The 13,976-nt window shown below is 42.0% G+C and overlaps 1 protein-coding gene across 1 annotated transcript in view; it reads left to right on the top strand.

Moving 5' to 3' along the window:
• The window catches only part of Rab31 (RAB31, member RAS oncogene family), a 123,412-nt gene that overhangs the window by 68,839 nt on the left and 40,597 nt on the right, over positions 1 to 13,976 (top strand). Inside the window, exons 4-5 of the mRNA XM_028777964.1 lie at positions 7,994 to 8,065; positions 9,522 to 9,628. Coding sequence (XP_028633797.1) covers positions 7,994 to 8,065; positions 9,522 to 9,628 — 179 coding nt within the window. The remainder of the gene's footprint in view (positions 1 to 7,993; positions 8,066 to 9,521; positions 9,629 to 13,976) is intronic.

The raw sequence follows: 13,976 nt of genomic DNA, 5'->3' as shown, positions 1-13,976 counted from the left end.
CCCCCCTTCTCCTGTCCCCTCTCCCCTCTCCCCCCTCTCCCCCCTCTCCTCTCTCCCCCTCCCCCCTCTCCCCTGTCTCCCCTCTCTCCTCTCTCCCCTCTCTCTCCCCTCTCCCCCTCTCCCCTCTCTCCCCTCTCCCCTCTCCCTTCTCCCATCTCCCCTCTCTCTCTGTCCTCTCTCTCTGTCCTGTTTTGTTTTGTTATTCAGACAGGGTATGTAATCCATGCTACCTATGTAGACCAGGCTGACCTCAAACTCACAGAGTTCTGCCTGCCTCTGCCTCCTGAATGCTGGGATTAAAGACATGGACCCCCATGGGCCCCACGCATGAAGAAGCACTTTTGGACTTAATGATATATTTATTAAAAAGGAGAAAAATAAGAACGACGTTTCTTGTTATTATATAAATTATGCATCATGTTAAAAAACAGTTTCTATTAACTCAGAAATATTAAAACAAGTCCTTGGGATGACAGTGCCATTCTTTGGTGCTAACCATTGTGAACAGTTCCCCTCATTGTCTCCCAGCCCTCTCTCTGTTCACCCCTCCATTCTGTCAGGTGTCAGGATGTTAGGGCAAGCATATTAACTAGGCTGTCTTTTCAGGGAAGAGAGAAGGTCTGTGTGAAACTGGGACAGAGAGATCCTTCATTACTGTTTTTCCTTTCAGCTTCTGCCAGCTGAGCATGCCGGGAATGGCAAGAATTTTCTTCCATCACTCGCCTTTGTTACAGTCCTCCAGGGCCTTGGGGCCTTTTGGCTTCTGCCCTTGACTCGCCCTGGCCTTGACTGTGGCTGCTCTGCATTCCTGGGCAGGGGCTGGAGCTTCTAATTGGGAATTGGCACCTAAGGCCTATCTGCAAACTGGCCACAGACTAGCTTTGTCCCTGGCTACCTCTGATTCTCTAGGGACAGATCATTCTCTGAAAATCACTCTGCAGGATCCGTCCTGCAAGATCCGGAACCTGAAGCCAGAATGTCTGGCAGGGCTAATTCTCATCTGGGGACCAGAACCCAGCTGGAGCCATGGTTGTTTGAAAACTTCGTGTCTTTTCCTCTACCGCTCCTTCCTGACCTGCAGTTTTGCTACTGTGAAATGTATGAAGTCATCACATGTGATTAAAGAATCTCATTTGGAGAATTTCCTGGCATAATACTTTCACTGTATTAGAGAAAGGGAGAAAGAGGGAGGGAGGAAGGAAGGAGGCAGGAGGTAGGGAGGAGGGAGGGGTGAAAGGAGGAGAGAGAGAGAGAGAGAGAGAGAGAGAGAGAATAGTGTACAGTCTATAGACACTCAAAAATGCCTGTGTACTTAGTCAACAGTTCTACCTCTTACAGGAACTATCACAGATGATGGCCAGAATCTACTGTGAGTTTTGAAGACGGAAAACTTTCAGCCGCCATTTCTAACACCATCCTTACCCCCATTTCCATTTTATTCAATACAAACACCTGAGATCAAACAAGGCCAGGTCTCAGTCTTAGGGAATCCAAGTCTTATTCTCTAAACACTGTTCTAAGGTCCATTATTATAATTGTTAGGATTCGAGCGCAGTTTGGACAGACAACACCAAAGCCGATCCGATCCGGTTCCGAGGGAAGGGGTTTATTTGGGGAAGGGAGTGGGAGAGAGGAACAGGAAGATGGTGAGTGAAGAGAAGAGGAAGAGAGAGAGGTTGGGGGTGGTCCCAACTATTTAAGTGGGTGATGACGTGTGTAATTTCCCAGGTGTAGGTGAGTCAGGTAGGTGAATTCTGGGAGTGGTTGTCCCAGCAACGTAGGAGTCGCAGGCCCCTGAATATGACGTCACCGGGTTCAGACTTATACTAACAATAATGATAGGTCCTAATAGCTAACAAATATTATGTAGAAAAAGGCTAAAAAGTAATAGGAATTTTTGAGTTAAAACCAAAAATAAATAGATCTCTTTCCTCTAGAAGTATTTACAACCTTCGATGTACTGGTAATACTTTGTCAGCCTCTGGGAAGCAATATGTGTAGTGTTCCTCAAAGTTACTGTATATGGAAACCTTTCCCCCACAAACGGCACCATGGGGCTATTTGTTCAGAAAACACTCATGGGCAACACTTCCTGTGCCATTTGCTGTTTTTGAAAACCTTGAGTTTAGTTATTGTCCAGAATCTTGTAGGACTACACTGAAATCTAGGTTTCCATTTTCTGGTGATTATGTTAGACTCTAAGATCTAAAACCAGGGGAAGCACTCTCACAGAAACACACACGGACTGACTCACTGTAATAACATGAGGTTTAATGATACTAGTGCACTGGGACCCTCTTGCATGCAGGCAAGAGAGCCCTGAACAAAAGCTGGGGGCAGTTTTTATACAGAGTTCACGAGGGGAATCACAAAGGTTGACCTTTTCAGGTCCAGTCTCTAGGTGACTCAGATTATGACAATGAGTGTCTTCTGTTTGCCTAGGTTTATTACGTTAAGGGCCCAACTTCCTGACTACTTCTCATCTTGGTTCTCCTGGAATGTGTCTGTGTGCTCTGGGCCTTCCTCACCTGCAGGTGGGTTCCCTCCCCTGTGGTCTGAGGAATGTTAATCAGCCTCTCCCTTCTTCCTCTGAATGTTAATCTAGCAAGTGTTCTCTGACTAAGGAATGTGCCCCTCCCAGGATGTGTCCTGGGACAGTGGGGTTCTTTCAAATTTAAGTTCAAACTGAGACCTGAAAGTCCTACAATTAGACATTGAGGCCATTTTTGACTAAGTATAACTAGAATGAATTCTGGTGGTTTCGTGACTATCTTCATTATTACCTTAAGAGGTGGGATCCTATCAAAGAGCCTGGGCATTGTAAGACTTTAGAAATACAGTGTCTACGTTGTTGCTGATGGATGTTGTAAGGTTGATGGGGTAGTGTACAGCAACCTGGGGTGGCATACCACTCAAAATCACTCTGATGCTCTAACTCAGCAACTACAGAATGTCTGGGATGCTCTCCATGGAGGATGGTTGTTTGTGGATTGGGCCTCTTCAAAAGACCTACATGATTTGTGCTGCAGCCTGCAGGGGTCATGGGGGCATGTTGATGTTATTGGTCCATGCTGCCTCTGAGGGCCACATTGACTTCCATGATCTGTGTTGTTCCTGGAGGCCATGTTGATGTGTGTGACCTGTGCGGCCATCTGAGGCCATGTTGATATCTGTGGTCCATGTTGCTGCTGGCTGCTATGGACGAGGAAGCTTCATTTGTAGTGGCATCTATGACTGCAGGCTCATAATTGAGAATGAGAGACAGTGAAGGCTTCTGTGACGACCTCTTCCCCCACTCCACTCCCACACAAAAAAACAAACAGTCTAGACAGGAAGCTACTTGAAGAGAGTCCTTAAAAACTGTGATAAAGACGCTGAAGTGCAGCTCCTCACAGTCGATGGCTTCTGGCAGGAGGATGGGAAAGGACTGGGGTTTCTTTAAGGGGCTTTAACTGGGAGTTTGACCATGCTCCAGTGAGTATATGGGCAACACAAATAAGACTTGGTGTCTTTTCTCTCTCTCTCCCTTTTTCTTTTTCATTTATTTATTTATTTATTTATTTACTTATTTATTTAGAGTGGGCACAAGGATAGGAAGATGAACATGGAAGGAACGGGAAGTGAGTATGATTGGGATGCATTGTATAAAATCCCCAGATAATCAATAAAATATGTTGGAAAAAAAGAGAAGGAACTACAGTGAGTAGCTGCTTTTCAGAAAGAGCATACCACCCTATAGCTTGACTCTTGAAGGTCCATGTGTAAAATGTCTCATCCTCCATGTGGTGCTATTGGAAAGTGGGGGTAGCTGCAGTAGGTGAGGACTGTCTTTATGGCACTGGGGTCATGCCCTTGAAGGGAGTTTGTAGAATCCTGGCAACTTCTCTCTCTTGTTCTGTGACCTCATGAAATAAGTGGTCTTGTTCCTGCCATGGTATGTCTTCTTAACTACAGGCTAAATCTGACCAATTGATATTAAGCTAGAACCCCTAACTCTGAGATAAAATAGCCCCTTTCTCTCAGTTGATTACCTCAGATGCTTTGTTAGAGTGATAGGAAGCTGACTGCTACAACATTCATCCACAGAAGCTGAGAAGTCATGCATGCTGAAGGTCATTCTTTTCTTATGATGTAAACAACCATAAAAAATCAAGTAGTCAGGGCTAGGGAGATAGCTTGGAAGTTAAAAGTGGACATTGCTCTTCCAGAGTACCTGAATTTGATTCCTAGCACTCATGTTGGGCAGCTCACCACCACCTCTGTAAGTCCAGATCCAAAGGGAAAAACAAAATTAGGGGCTGGAGAGATGGCTCAGCAGTTAAGAGCACTGACTGCTCTTCCAGAGGTCCCAAGTTCAATTCCCAGCACCTACATGGTAGCTCACAACTATCTGTAACGGGATCTGATGCCCTCTTCTGATGTGTCTGAAGATAGCTACAGTGTACTAATGTAAATAAAATAAATAAATCTTTTAAACAAAAGCCAAACAAAAAACCAAAACTAGCCACATGTCCAAAGAACATAGATAACCATCTCTTTGAAGAGACAAATTGGCTTTCCAGAATTTTCTTTGCTGCTCCTAAATGATACCTGGGCATTATCTGAACACTAAAATCTAAAATATATATTTTGTTGGGTAGTCTGTGAAGAATTGGAATTAGCATCTGATGTGTTAATTTCTAAATAGTCTTTCAAAGGAGGTTTTAATAAGAAAGCTTTTACCAACCTCCTGCAATTGTGACCTTTATTCTGGAAAAATCTTCTGTGATCTTCCTGTTGATATTAATTCTGACCTCTTGGAAAATAAATTATATCACATCAGTCCGTGGCTGAGTGTGTGCACTTCTGTTCTCGCTGTGTAGAATAAACGGATATATATTGTAAGCGAGAAATGATTTATCTCTTTGTCCTTCACAAATATTAACCTTTGGTCAATGCATTATTGAATTTTGGAACTGAGACATTAACTTTTAATTTATTAAAACCCCTAAGTCTCCAGCAATAAAGTCCTTTAAGTGGCTTCACCAACAGATTTATTTTAGAGTGATTCCTTTGTGGGGAATGGAAGAAAACGTAATGCATTGTAGGCTGAGGGTTTTCAATAATTCATGAGACCCACACTATTGGCCCTTCAAGAGGCAGCTTTGGCGTCAGAGCCCAAAGGGAAATCTCTGTCACATGTCTGACTTCTGGGAAATGGGGTTTGTACTCACTCCTTAGCAGAGGCTGTTTGAAAACAAGAATTGGGGGTGGGGGAACTCACCTGATTGGCTGAAAGGCAGCTTTGTATGCATCCCTTACCTTTAGAAAAGCCTAGTGTTTACAGATATTTCTTTTTCCTCCCATGAACCAAAATCTTGACTGGTCTTGACACATGAGGAGTGCGTTGCCAAGGATGGGCTGCACGTGAATCCTCAGGGCAGACATAGGCAAGGTCTGTGCCTATGAAAGGCCAGTGTGGTATCTTATGCTGTGACCTGGCATGGTGTTTGTGGACAGAGGAGAGTGGCAGGCTCTCCCTCACCCCATTTCTTAAAAGCCACCAAACTCCAGGGTGGTCTTCCTTCAAAGAGAGAATTGTTTGTGATCATAAGGAGGCATCATCCTGGCTCCTCTCTAGGTCGGCTAAACATTTCCTCAAGAAGTACCATGTGGGAAATAGAGAGAATGAATAGTTTTGTTGTTTGACAGAAAAACTACAGGATTCATCTTTCCTCTCCCTCCTTTATATCTCAATAAAAATGGCTGATTTTTAATTAATTTTTTGAAATATCTTATTTATTTTGTATAGGGATGGGAGACATGTGGCCCTGCCACACCACACAGAAACAAGTCAGAGAACTTGGAGGATGTGGTTCTCTCCTTCCACCATGTGGGTTCCTGGGGGACTAAACTCACGTCTTCAGGCTTGGTGGCAAGTGCCCTTACCTGCTGAGCTATCCCACCAGCCCTGATATTTACTTTAACCTAAAATCATAAATGTAAAAATGTAAATGTAAAATGTAAAATGTAAAAATTACTGGGCCTTCTACTGCTAACAGATCTAGTATTTATACATCCATTGCTGTCCACCTTTTTCATAGGAAATTCTATCATCCCCGCTGCCTTTAGATATTTTTTCACTTCATAGTATGTCAAAAAGATGTTTTCCTTTAAAAATCTTCTTCATTTCAGGGGTTGTGGAACATTCTGTTATCTACATATGTTTTAGTCAGTCTCGGCTAGAACAAAATGCTACAGAGCAGGTGGTTTAAAGATCAGCCCTTTTGGGCTAGAGAGACAGCTCAGGGGTTAAGAACACTGACTGTTCTTCTAGAGGTCCTCAGTTCAATTCCCAGCAACCACATGGTGGCTCACAGCCATCTGTAATAGGATCTGATACCTTCTTCTGGTGTGTTTGAAGACAACTCATATATATAAAATAAATAAATAAATCTTTAAAAATACATTAAAAAAAAAGAAGGACAGACCTTTCTTTCTCATGGTTCTGAGGTAGATCCTGGTTCACAGACAGCCTCCTTCTTTCTGTATCCTCATGTACAGGGTGTGCAATACTCCAATACCATCATGAGACTCTCTTCATGACCTCATCTGATCCCATGACCTATGACTTTCTACCTGACCTCCTAAGATCTTCCCTCCCAAAAGTCATCATGTTGACAAGGATGTCAACACTGGAGTTGTACAGAGCACACAGACATTCAGTCCAGGATATTCTCACAGTTAATGACCAACCTTCATGGTCTTTGATTTTTATTTCCTTTACAACATAGGGAAATGTCTTTCTGGGCCTGTTGGCCATGTTAGTATATATTTCCTGTAAGTAGACTAATGGGTCAAAGGGGATGCACATGTCAGTTTCTGCTACGTCGCACCCAGTGGCTTTGCAGGGAAGCAATAAATACCATCCCCATGTAGTAGATGAGAGTGTCTCGCTCCCCAGACCCTACTCTAACACTGAATCTAAGGCCTTTTTATATTTATTGAATTACTAATTACCTCATCATATTTAGTTCATTTTTTTTATTGGATATTTTATTTACATTTCAGATGCCATTCCCTTTCCCCATTTCCCCTCTCTAGAACTCCCATTCCCCTCTCCTCCTTTTTGCTTTTATACCATTTTAATTACATGCAAGTATTAAAGTCAGTTCTAGGTTGAGGAACTAGCAATACAATAGATGCAAATAGTCAAAGAACAAGCAAGACAATAAACACAAATAGTCAAAGAACAAACAAGACAATAAACAAAATTTCGGGAACACTCCCGAGATCACTGTTCCTAAAGAGCTTATCAGGATGACCAAAATATCTGAGCCAACTTCCCTGTCCTAGCCCAAAGTCATTTTCATGTCTGAAGCCTACTCTTTTTCACTCACTGGCCTATCCCAAGAGTTGCTCAAATTAAAAAAAAATTAAAATTAAAACTAGGTCCTCCCTCAAAATATACATGCAATGTATACATTCAGAGAATAATTATCCATCTTATTTGAGGATAAGAGATTCTGGTTCTTAACATTTCTGGTTTGGGGACTGAAGCCCATTCTGATGTGTCACCATTAGCTGACCTTGATAGGCAATAAAGCTTTGCCTGACAGAACTGGCAGCCAGCTGGGTCTTTGCTCCTTCCTAGTAGCTCTGCTTGGGTCTAGTGCTCTGAGCTCTCCTAGGGATCAATCTTTTCTTACCAGTGTATAGTTCTAAAGAGACCGTCCTGGGTCAGTAGAGAAAAGAAAATTCAGAGGAAGGCAACACTGAAAATAAATCTGTATCTGGCTTTTGGCCCAGAGGAGATTTCACAGTCCATAAACCACAAGTGTTTGTACAGTTGGGGAGCAAAATTTATTATTTAATATTAAGTCCTGGAGAAGTCCAAAGGGGGATTTAGAGCTCCAGAAGGGAAGGTGCAGCATAAAATTTTAATGTGTAGCTTAGGAATGCTTAAAATCTGTTTTTTCCCTGCTACCTAAGACTGCTGATTGCTTTTCAACAGTTCCATTCCTTGGCTCCCATGTACTACCGTGGATCAGCTGCAGCTGTCATAGTCTATGACATCACTAAGCAGGTAAGAATGTCTCCAACTTCAGACACCCTTCTTGGTGACCATTCCTAACCCTAACCCTAACCCTAACCCTAGCCCTAGCCCTAGCCCTAGCCCTAGCCCTAGCCCTAGCCCTAACCCTAACACCAAAGCAGATTGGTGCTTTGTGATTCTTGCTAGCACCCCAGGAGCCTTGGCAGTTTGGCAGGCAAGAACAATGAAAGCAGCCAGTGTGTTTCTCTCACAAAGCCACTTTGATTGATCTTCTCGATTACAGAAGCAATAAACATTCATCTGAAAGCTGACCTTTTAAAAATATCTATTTACTTTATTTCTTTGTATGAATATTTTTGCCTGCATATATATCATACACTACATGTGTGTCTGGTTCCCACAGAGGTCAGAAGAGGGCACTGGATCCTTTGGAACTGGACTTGCAGATACTTATGAGTCACTATGTAGGTGCTGGGAACCAAACCTGGTCTCTCTGAAAGAGCAGTCAGCGGTTTTAACTGCTGGGCCATCTTTCACAGAGGCCAGGCCACTCCAGTTAGCACTTTCCTTGAGAACATTTAAGTTCTGTGTGTTTTTTCATTATAGGTTATTTTCTGTTAGTGGTTCAGTTGCACCATTCAAAGGTTGTATATACAAAGGTAACTGTCTGTGTGCTTGTAGGCAGTTGTCTCCATTTATCTGTGGTTTGACTTTCTGTAGTCCTTGTTATCCAAGGTCAACTGCCACCTAAAACTATTAAATGGGAAAATTCCAGAAACAAGTGGTTCATTTAAAACTATTTATTCTATTATTGTGATTACGCTACTTTGTTACTGTTTTTATCTTACTCTGCCTACTTGTTTGCTTCAACTGTGCCATAGGCACTCATGGGACAGAAGCAGTTTGTTTCTAGGCTTGGGTTCTAAGCCAGTGTCAGGTGTCCACTGAGGACCCTGGAGTGTATCTCCTGCTCGTGAGATTGACTGGAATAGATTTTGAGGTATATTCATTAACAAGTGAGTGCTTCGATTTGGTGGTGTTCCTCCTGCCTCAGTCCCTCTGGAATACTGACCGGTAGCTGGTTCATTGCTGTCGTATAGTCTATGAGTTCTGATCCCTTTCGAAACCAAAATGTCTGTCCACCTGGCTTCTGCCCTAGACAAGGGTTATGTGGAAGGGTTTGTTTAGCAGGACCTAAACAAACATTTTTCTCCTGAAATAAGCCTCAGTATTTGCTTGATCCTGAGATCCTTATTCCCACAGAGTCAAGGCTGTTATTTCTAGTCAGTGGTTCTTACTGAAGAAAGTTACAAATGTGATTTTTAACTCCCTCAAGCTTTAATTTAGAAAGAGGCATCCTGGCTAATGTAAAGTAAGTGTCCCCTACAAACTTTTTTTTCCCATTGAATTACACGAGGTTCATATCTCTACTTCTTTGAAATATACTGATAGGTCTGTTTAGTGACTCATCTTGTTTTTTGGTTAGGATTCATTTCATACCTTGAAAAAATGGGTTAAGGAGCTGAAGGAACACGGCCCAGAAAACATTGTGATGGCAATTGCCGGAAACAAGTGTGACCTCTCTGATATTAGGTAAGGCACATTTCAAGTGTGTTTGTGTCTGTGTTATGTGTGCGCGTGTGTGTTATGTGTATCACTCCAAGTGGCAATGGCTTATGGGACTGTCTCAGTCCTTTTTCTAATCCTTAGATTAGAATATCCAAGCTGAGTCGGGCAGTGGTGGTACACGCCTTTAATCCCAGCACTTGGGAGGCAGAGGCAGGCGGATTTCTGAGTTCGAGTCCAGCCTGGTCTACAGAGTGAGTTTCAGAACAGCCAGGGCTACACAGAGAAACCCTGTCTTGAAAAAAACAAAAAAACAAAAGAATACCCAAGCTGGGTTTTTGTAAAGAAAAGAGGTTCATTGTACTTTGCCTAGAGTTTCAAGAATGGAACTCTGGTGACTATATCATAGTTATAACGTGGTTGAGAAACAAAGAGGGAGCAGAGGCCATCTGCAGAGTTGATTATTAGGTAAAACACATTTCAAATCTGTTTGTGTATGTGTGTCACAGCTCCTACCCCAAATGTTTCTGACTAAGTGCAATTATGCCTTTGCTTATGTTTATGCTTTCTGTGTAACGATTTAATTGTGGCAATCAGCGTGATATCACTTTACCAGAGTGGAATTATAGGAGAATGATATAAACCTTATGGCTCCTACAATGATGAATAGTAAATCGAATGGCCTATACATAACACAGCTGCATGATTACCCTACATATTATCAGACTAGATTGTTTCACCACCTTATTCTTCTTATTAACATTACTGCTAATATAATTTTAGTAACACTTTCATATACAAATGGCCATGAGTCTTGATATTGTTCACAACATCTGCTTGTTTTAGATTTTAACTTGAGGATGTTGTCCAGTCTATTTAATAATGTTACTATTTTTACATACTATCTGAATATGATGCGTTGTATCACTCCAAGTGACAATGGGACTAATATGACCTCTTGTCTCAGTCCTTTTTCTAATCCTTAGATTAGAATACCCAAGCTGGGTTTTTGTAAAGAAAAGAAGTTCATTGTGCTTTGCCTAGAGTTTCAAGAATGGAACTCTGGTAACTATATCAAAGTACAACATGGTTGAGAAACAGAGATGGGGCAGAGGCCATCTGCAGAATTGATCACTTGGTGAGGCACGGGCCCGGTGATATTCAGTGGCTTAGGTCGGTTTGTTCTTTTTACAATGAGCCATTCTTGCAGGAACTAAGCAGCGGGTCACAAGAACCACACTGATCCCTTCTGAGGGCTCTCAACTCCGTGACCTAGTCTCCATCCATTCTTCCACCATGCTTCTTGCTCATGAGCCTTGAGGGCCACACCCGCACAATGTAACCAAACTGTGTGGCATGTGGAGAGTGGATTAGAGGCTTGATGACCTTACCTGGCCCATTTTTGTAATGAATGCCACTTCAAAGATTATGTATTAGTCATCCTTTCCTATGACAGATCTATTCCAGTCTCCAGTGGATATCCGAAACCTTAGATTACTTCATACCCCATGTATGTTATGATTTTTTTCTATATGTACAAATCTATGCTGAAATTTATTTTATACAACAGGCATAGTAATAAAGATTAAGAACACTAATAAAATAGAATGGGATTGTAATAGTATAATATAGTAAGAGCTGTTTAAAATGTAATGAATTATTTATATTTGGAATTTTCCATTTGATATATTTGGATTTAATTGATTATGGGTGACTGAAGCCCTGGGAAGGCAAAACATTGATGGGGGAGGATTCTGTTGCAAATTTGTTTTGCCTCCATTCCTTGAGTTCTCAGGAATTCCTGTCATCATTGTTGTCATTCATAAAGAGCTACACCATGCTTCTGGTTTTGATATCTAAATACGATTAAACCAAAATTAAGCATTGAAAATGGATCTTGCCAAAGTCCTTAAATTACTCTGTTTCTTTGTGTTTGCAAACACATTATATCACATCTCATCAGGTTAGTTTGTAACCTCTGTGAACTCCACTTAATCACCTATTTTTCTAGCAGTTGGACTAGTCTTTAAGCTCTCCAGACTCAGATCAGATATACTCCTTTATTGTAATCCTGAAGCAGCCTTTTGGCCAGTGTTTCTGACACTGGGTGGTGGGTGGGCTGAATTGGCCTCACTGAAAGAGGTGGGTTCATCTAACACCTTATTGTGGTAAACAGGTACTTTGACAGAGAAAAGTCACCCTTTCTCATGTGTATGTGTACCTGTGCATGTACGTGTGCTCAGATTTATGATATGTTCCAATTGGTCTGTGGAGAAATGCTGGCCTGGCATCTCTGCTTTAGTTCTCCACACCTGACAAGGAGCTTGTGGCCCACAGAAAGAATGGGGCCACTACAAGATGAGGGAGGGTGGAGGCTCTTGATGAGAAACAGTCTCAGATCAGCACAGTCTCCAGATAAAACAGGATTGCTGCCTCTCATTCCCAGGATAGACTCACTGGTGTCCTCTGCAGACATCAGGATGTCTGCCCCATGTCATACAGATTCAGCTAAGATGAACTGGCAAACAACCCAGGCATCTTACTCAACCATAAATGTACTCAAGGTCAGCTTTCCCCAAAGGATGTGGTAACATCTGAGCCCACTGTCCCAGGTGGCACACCAGTCTCTCTGCTCAACTTCTTTTGCTTCACTCGTTTGGCCCAAGTGAGGTCTGAATCCAACACTTCAGGATCCTACAGGTGTTCAGAGCTTGGGTATATAGCCTTTGTTGCGCTTACAGTCATTCGAGAGGGCCCTTGTTTGAATTATGCAACAGAGGAAATGACTTTTTATTGTAGTTCATGTTCAAACCTCTGAATAGGTCAGTGAGAAAGACTAGTTTATTTTTATTTTCATAAAAATTGATTAATCAGTTTATTATCTATCTATCCATCCACCCACCCACCCACTTATCCATCCATCCTCCATCTATCTATCTACTATCTATCTATCTACTATCTATCTATCTATCTATCTATCTATCTATCTATCTATCTATCTATCTATGTGTACCTGCCCTGGCATGCTTGTCAGAGACAACTTATGGGGACTCCTTCTCCTACCATGTGTGTCCTGTGGATTGAACTCAGGTTATCAGGCTTGGTGGCAAGCACCTTTACTCACTGAGCCAGCTCACCAGCTCTGCTTGAGTTCTTTGAGGTTTGTTTTATGACTTAGCACATGCTGTATTCTAGAGAATATTCTGTAGAAGCCTCAAGCCAGTAAGGTGCTGGGGTTTTTTTGTTGTTTTGTCTTGCTTTTGTTTTTGTTGTTGTTGGTTTTTGTTGTATTTATGCTTGTATCTGTGTGTGTGTGCATGTATATGTGTATGTGTGTGCAAGTGCATTTGGAGGTCAGAAGTTGGTGTCGGGTGCCTTCTTTGACCTGATGTGTTGAAGCAGGGTGTTTGATGAAGCCAGAGCTCCCCAGTTCAGCTAGCACAGCTAGCAGGCTTACCCACAGGATGCAGCACAACCTCCCAGTTGCTGGGATTTCAGATGGGCTGCCATGTCATCCAGATTTAATTCTTTACACTTACATGACTAGTGCTTTTGCACTGAGCCATCTCACCAGTCCTCCCATTGAGTTTTTAACATGCATTAGTTTTTCTTTCCTTTTTTTTTTCCCCAGTGGAACTAGAGATCGGGTTTAGAGTGTGTGTATGCTAGGCTGGTGCCATACGACTGAATGGCTAAACAAACTATGAGCCTCTCTAAGTTGACCTTGCTAGCTTTGAACTCACTCTGTAGCTCAAGGCAGGCCTTGTGGTTGTTATCCTCCTCTCTGGCCATCTTGAGTAGCTGAGATAATAAACAGGTACCACCAGGTCTGGCTTAAAGACATATTCTTATATTTGCTTTCTCTCTTTGAAGAAAGAGATAGATAGCTAGATATGACAGAAAGACAGAGGAGAGATTGAAACAGAGGAAGACAGAGAGCACTAGTCTTCTGAAAATAACACTGCTTTAGCTAAATTTTAAGTTCCTTTTAATTTTTAGAATCTCATTCTTTTGTGAGTAGTTGATACTGGTGTTCCATTTATGATAATGATATAAAATTTTATAGAAAAATTTTAGCGCTGGCTTATGTTTATGACATCTACAGGGGAAAATTTTAAGGAACATACTGGAAAGTTCTTACATGTAATAAATAGGTTCAGCAATGTTATAGGATACAAGACACAGAAAACTCAATTACATTTCTGTTTATTAATAATGAGAATGCAGAAACTCGCTGGGCAGTGGTGTCGCATGCCTTTAATCCCAGAACTTGGGAGGCAGAGGCAGACAGATTTCTGAGTTCGAGACTATCCTGGTCTACAAAGTGTGTTCCAGGACAGCCAGGGCTACACAGAGAAACCCTGTCTCGAAAAAC

Source organism: Grammomys surdaster, unplaced genomic scaffold (genome assembly GCF_004785775.1).
Source record: "Grammomys surdaster isolate TR1022 unplaced genomic scaffold, NIH_TR_1.0 318, whole genome shotgun sequence".
Lineage (NCBI taxonomy): Eukaryota > Metazoa > Chordata > Mammalia > Rodentia > Muridae > Grammomys > Grammomys surdaster.
Note: the sequence above shows the minus strand (reverse complement) of the source record. Positions and strands in the feature narration are given on the sequence as shown.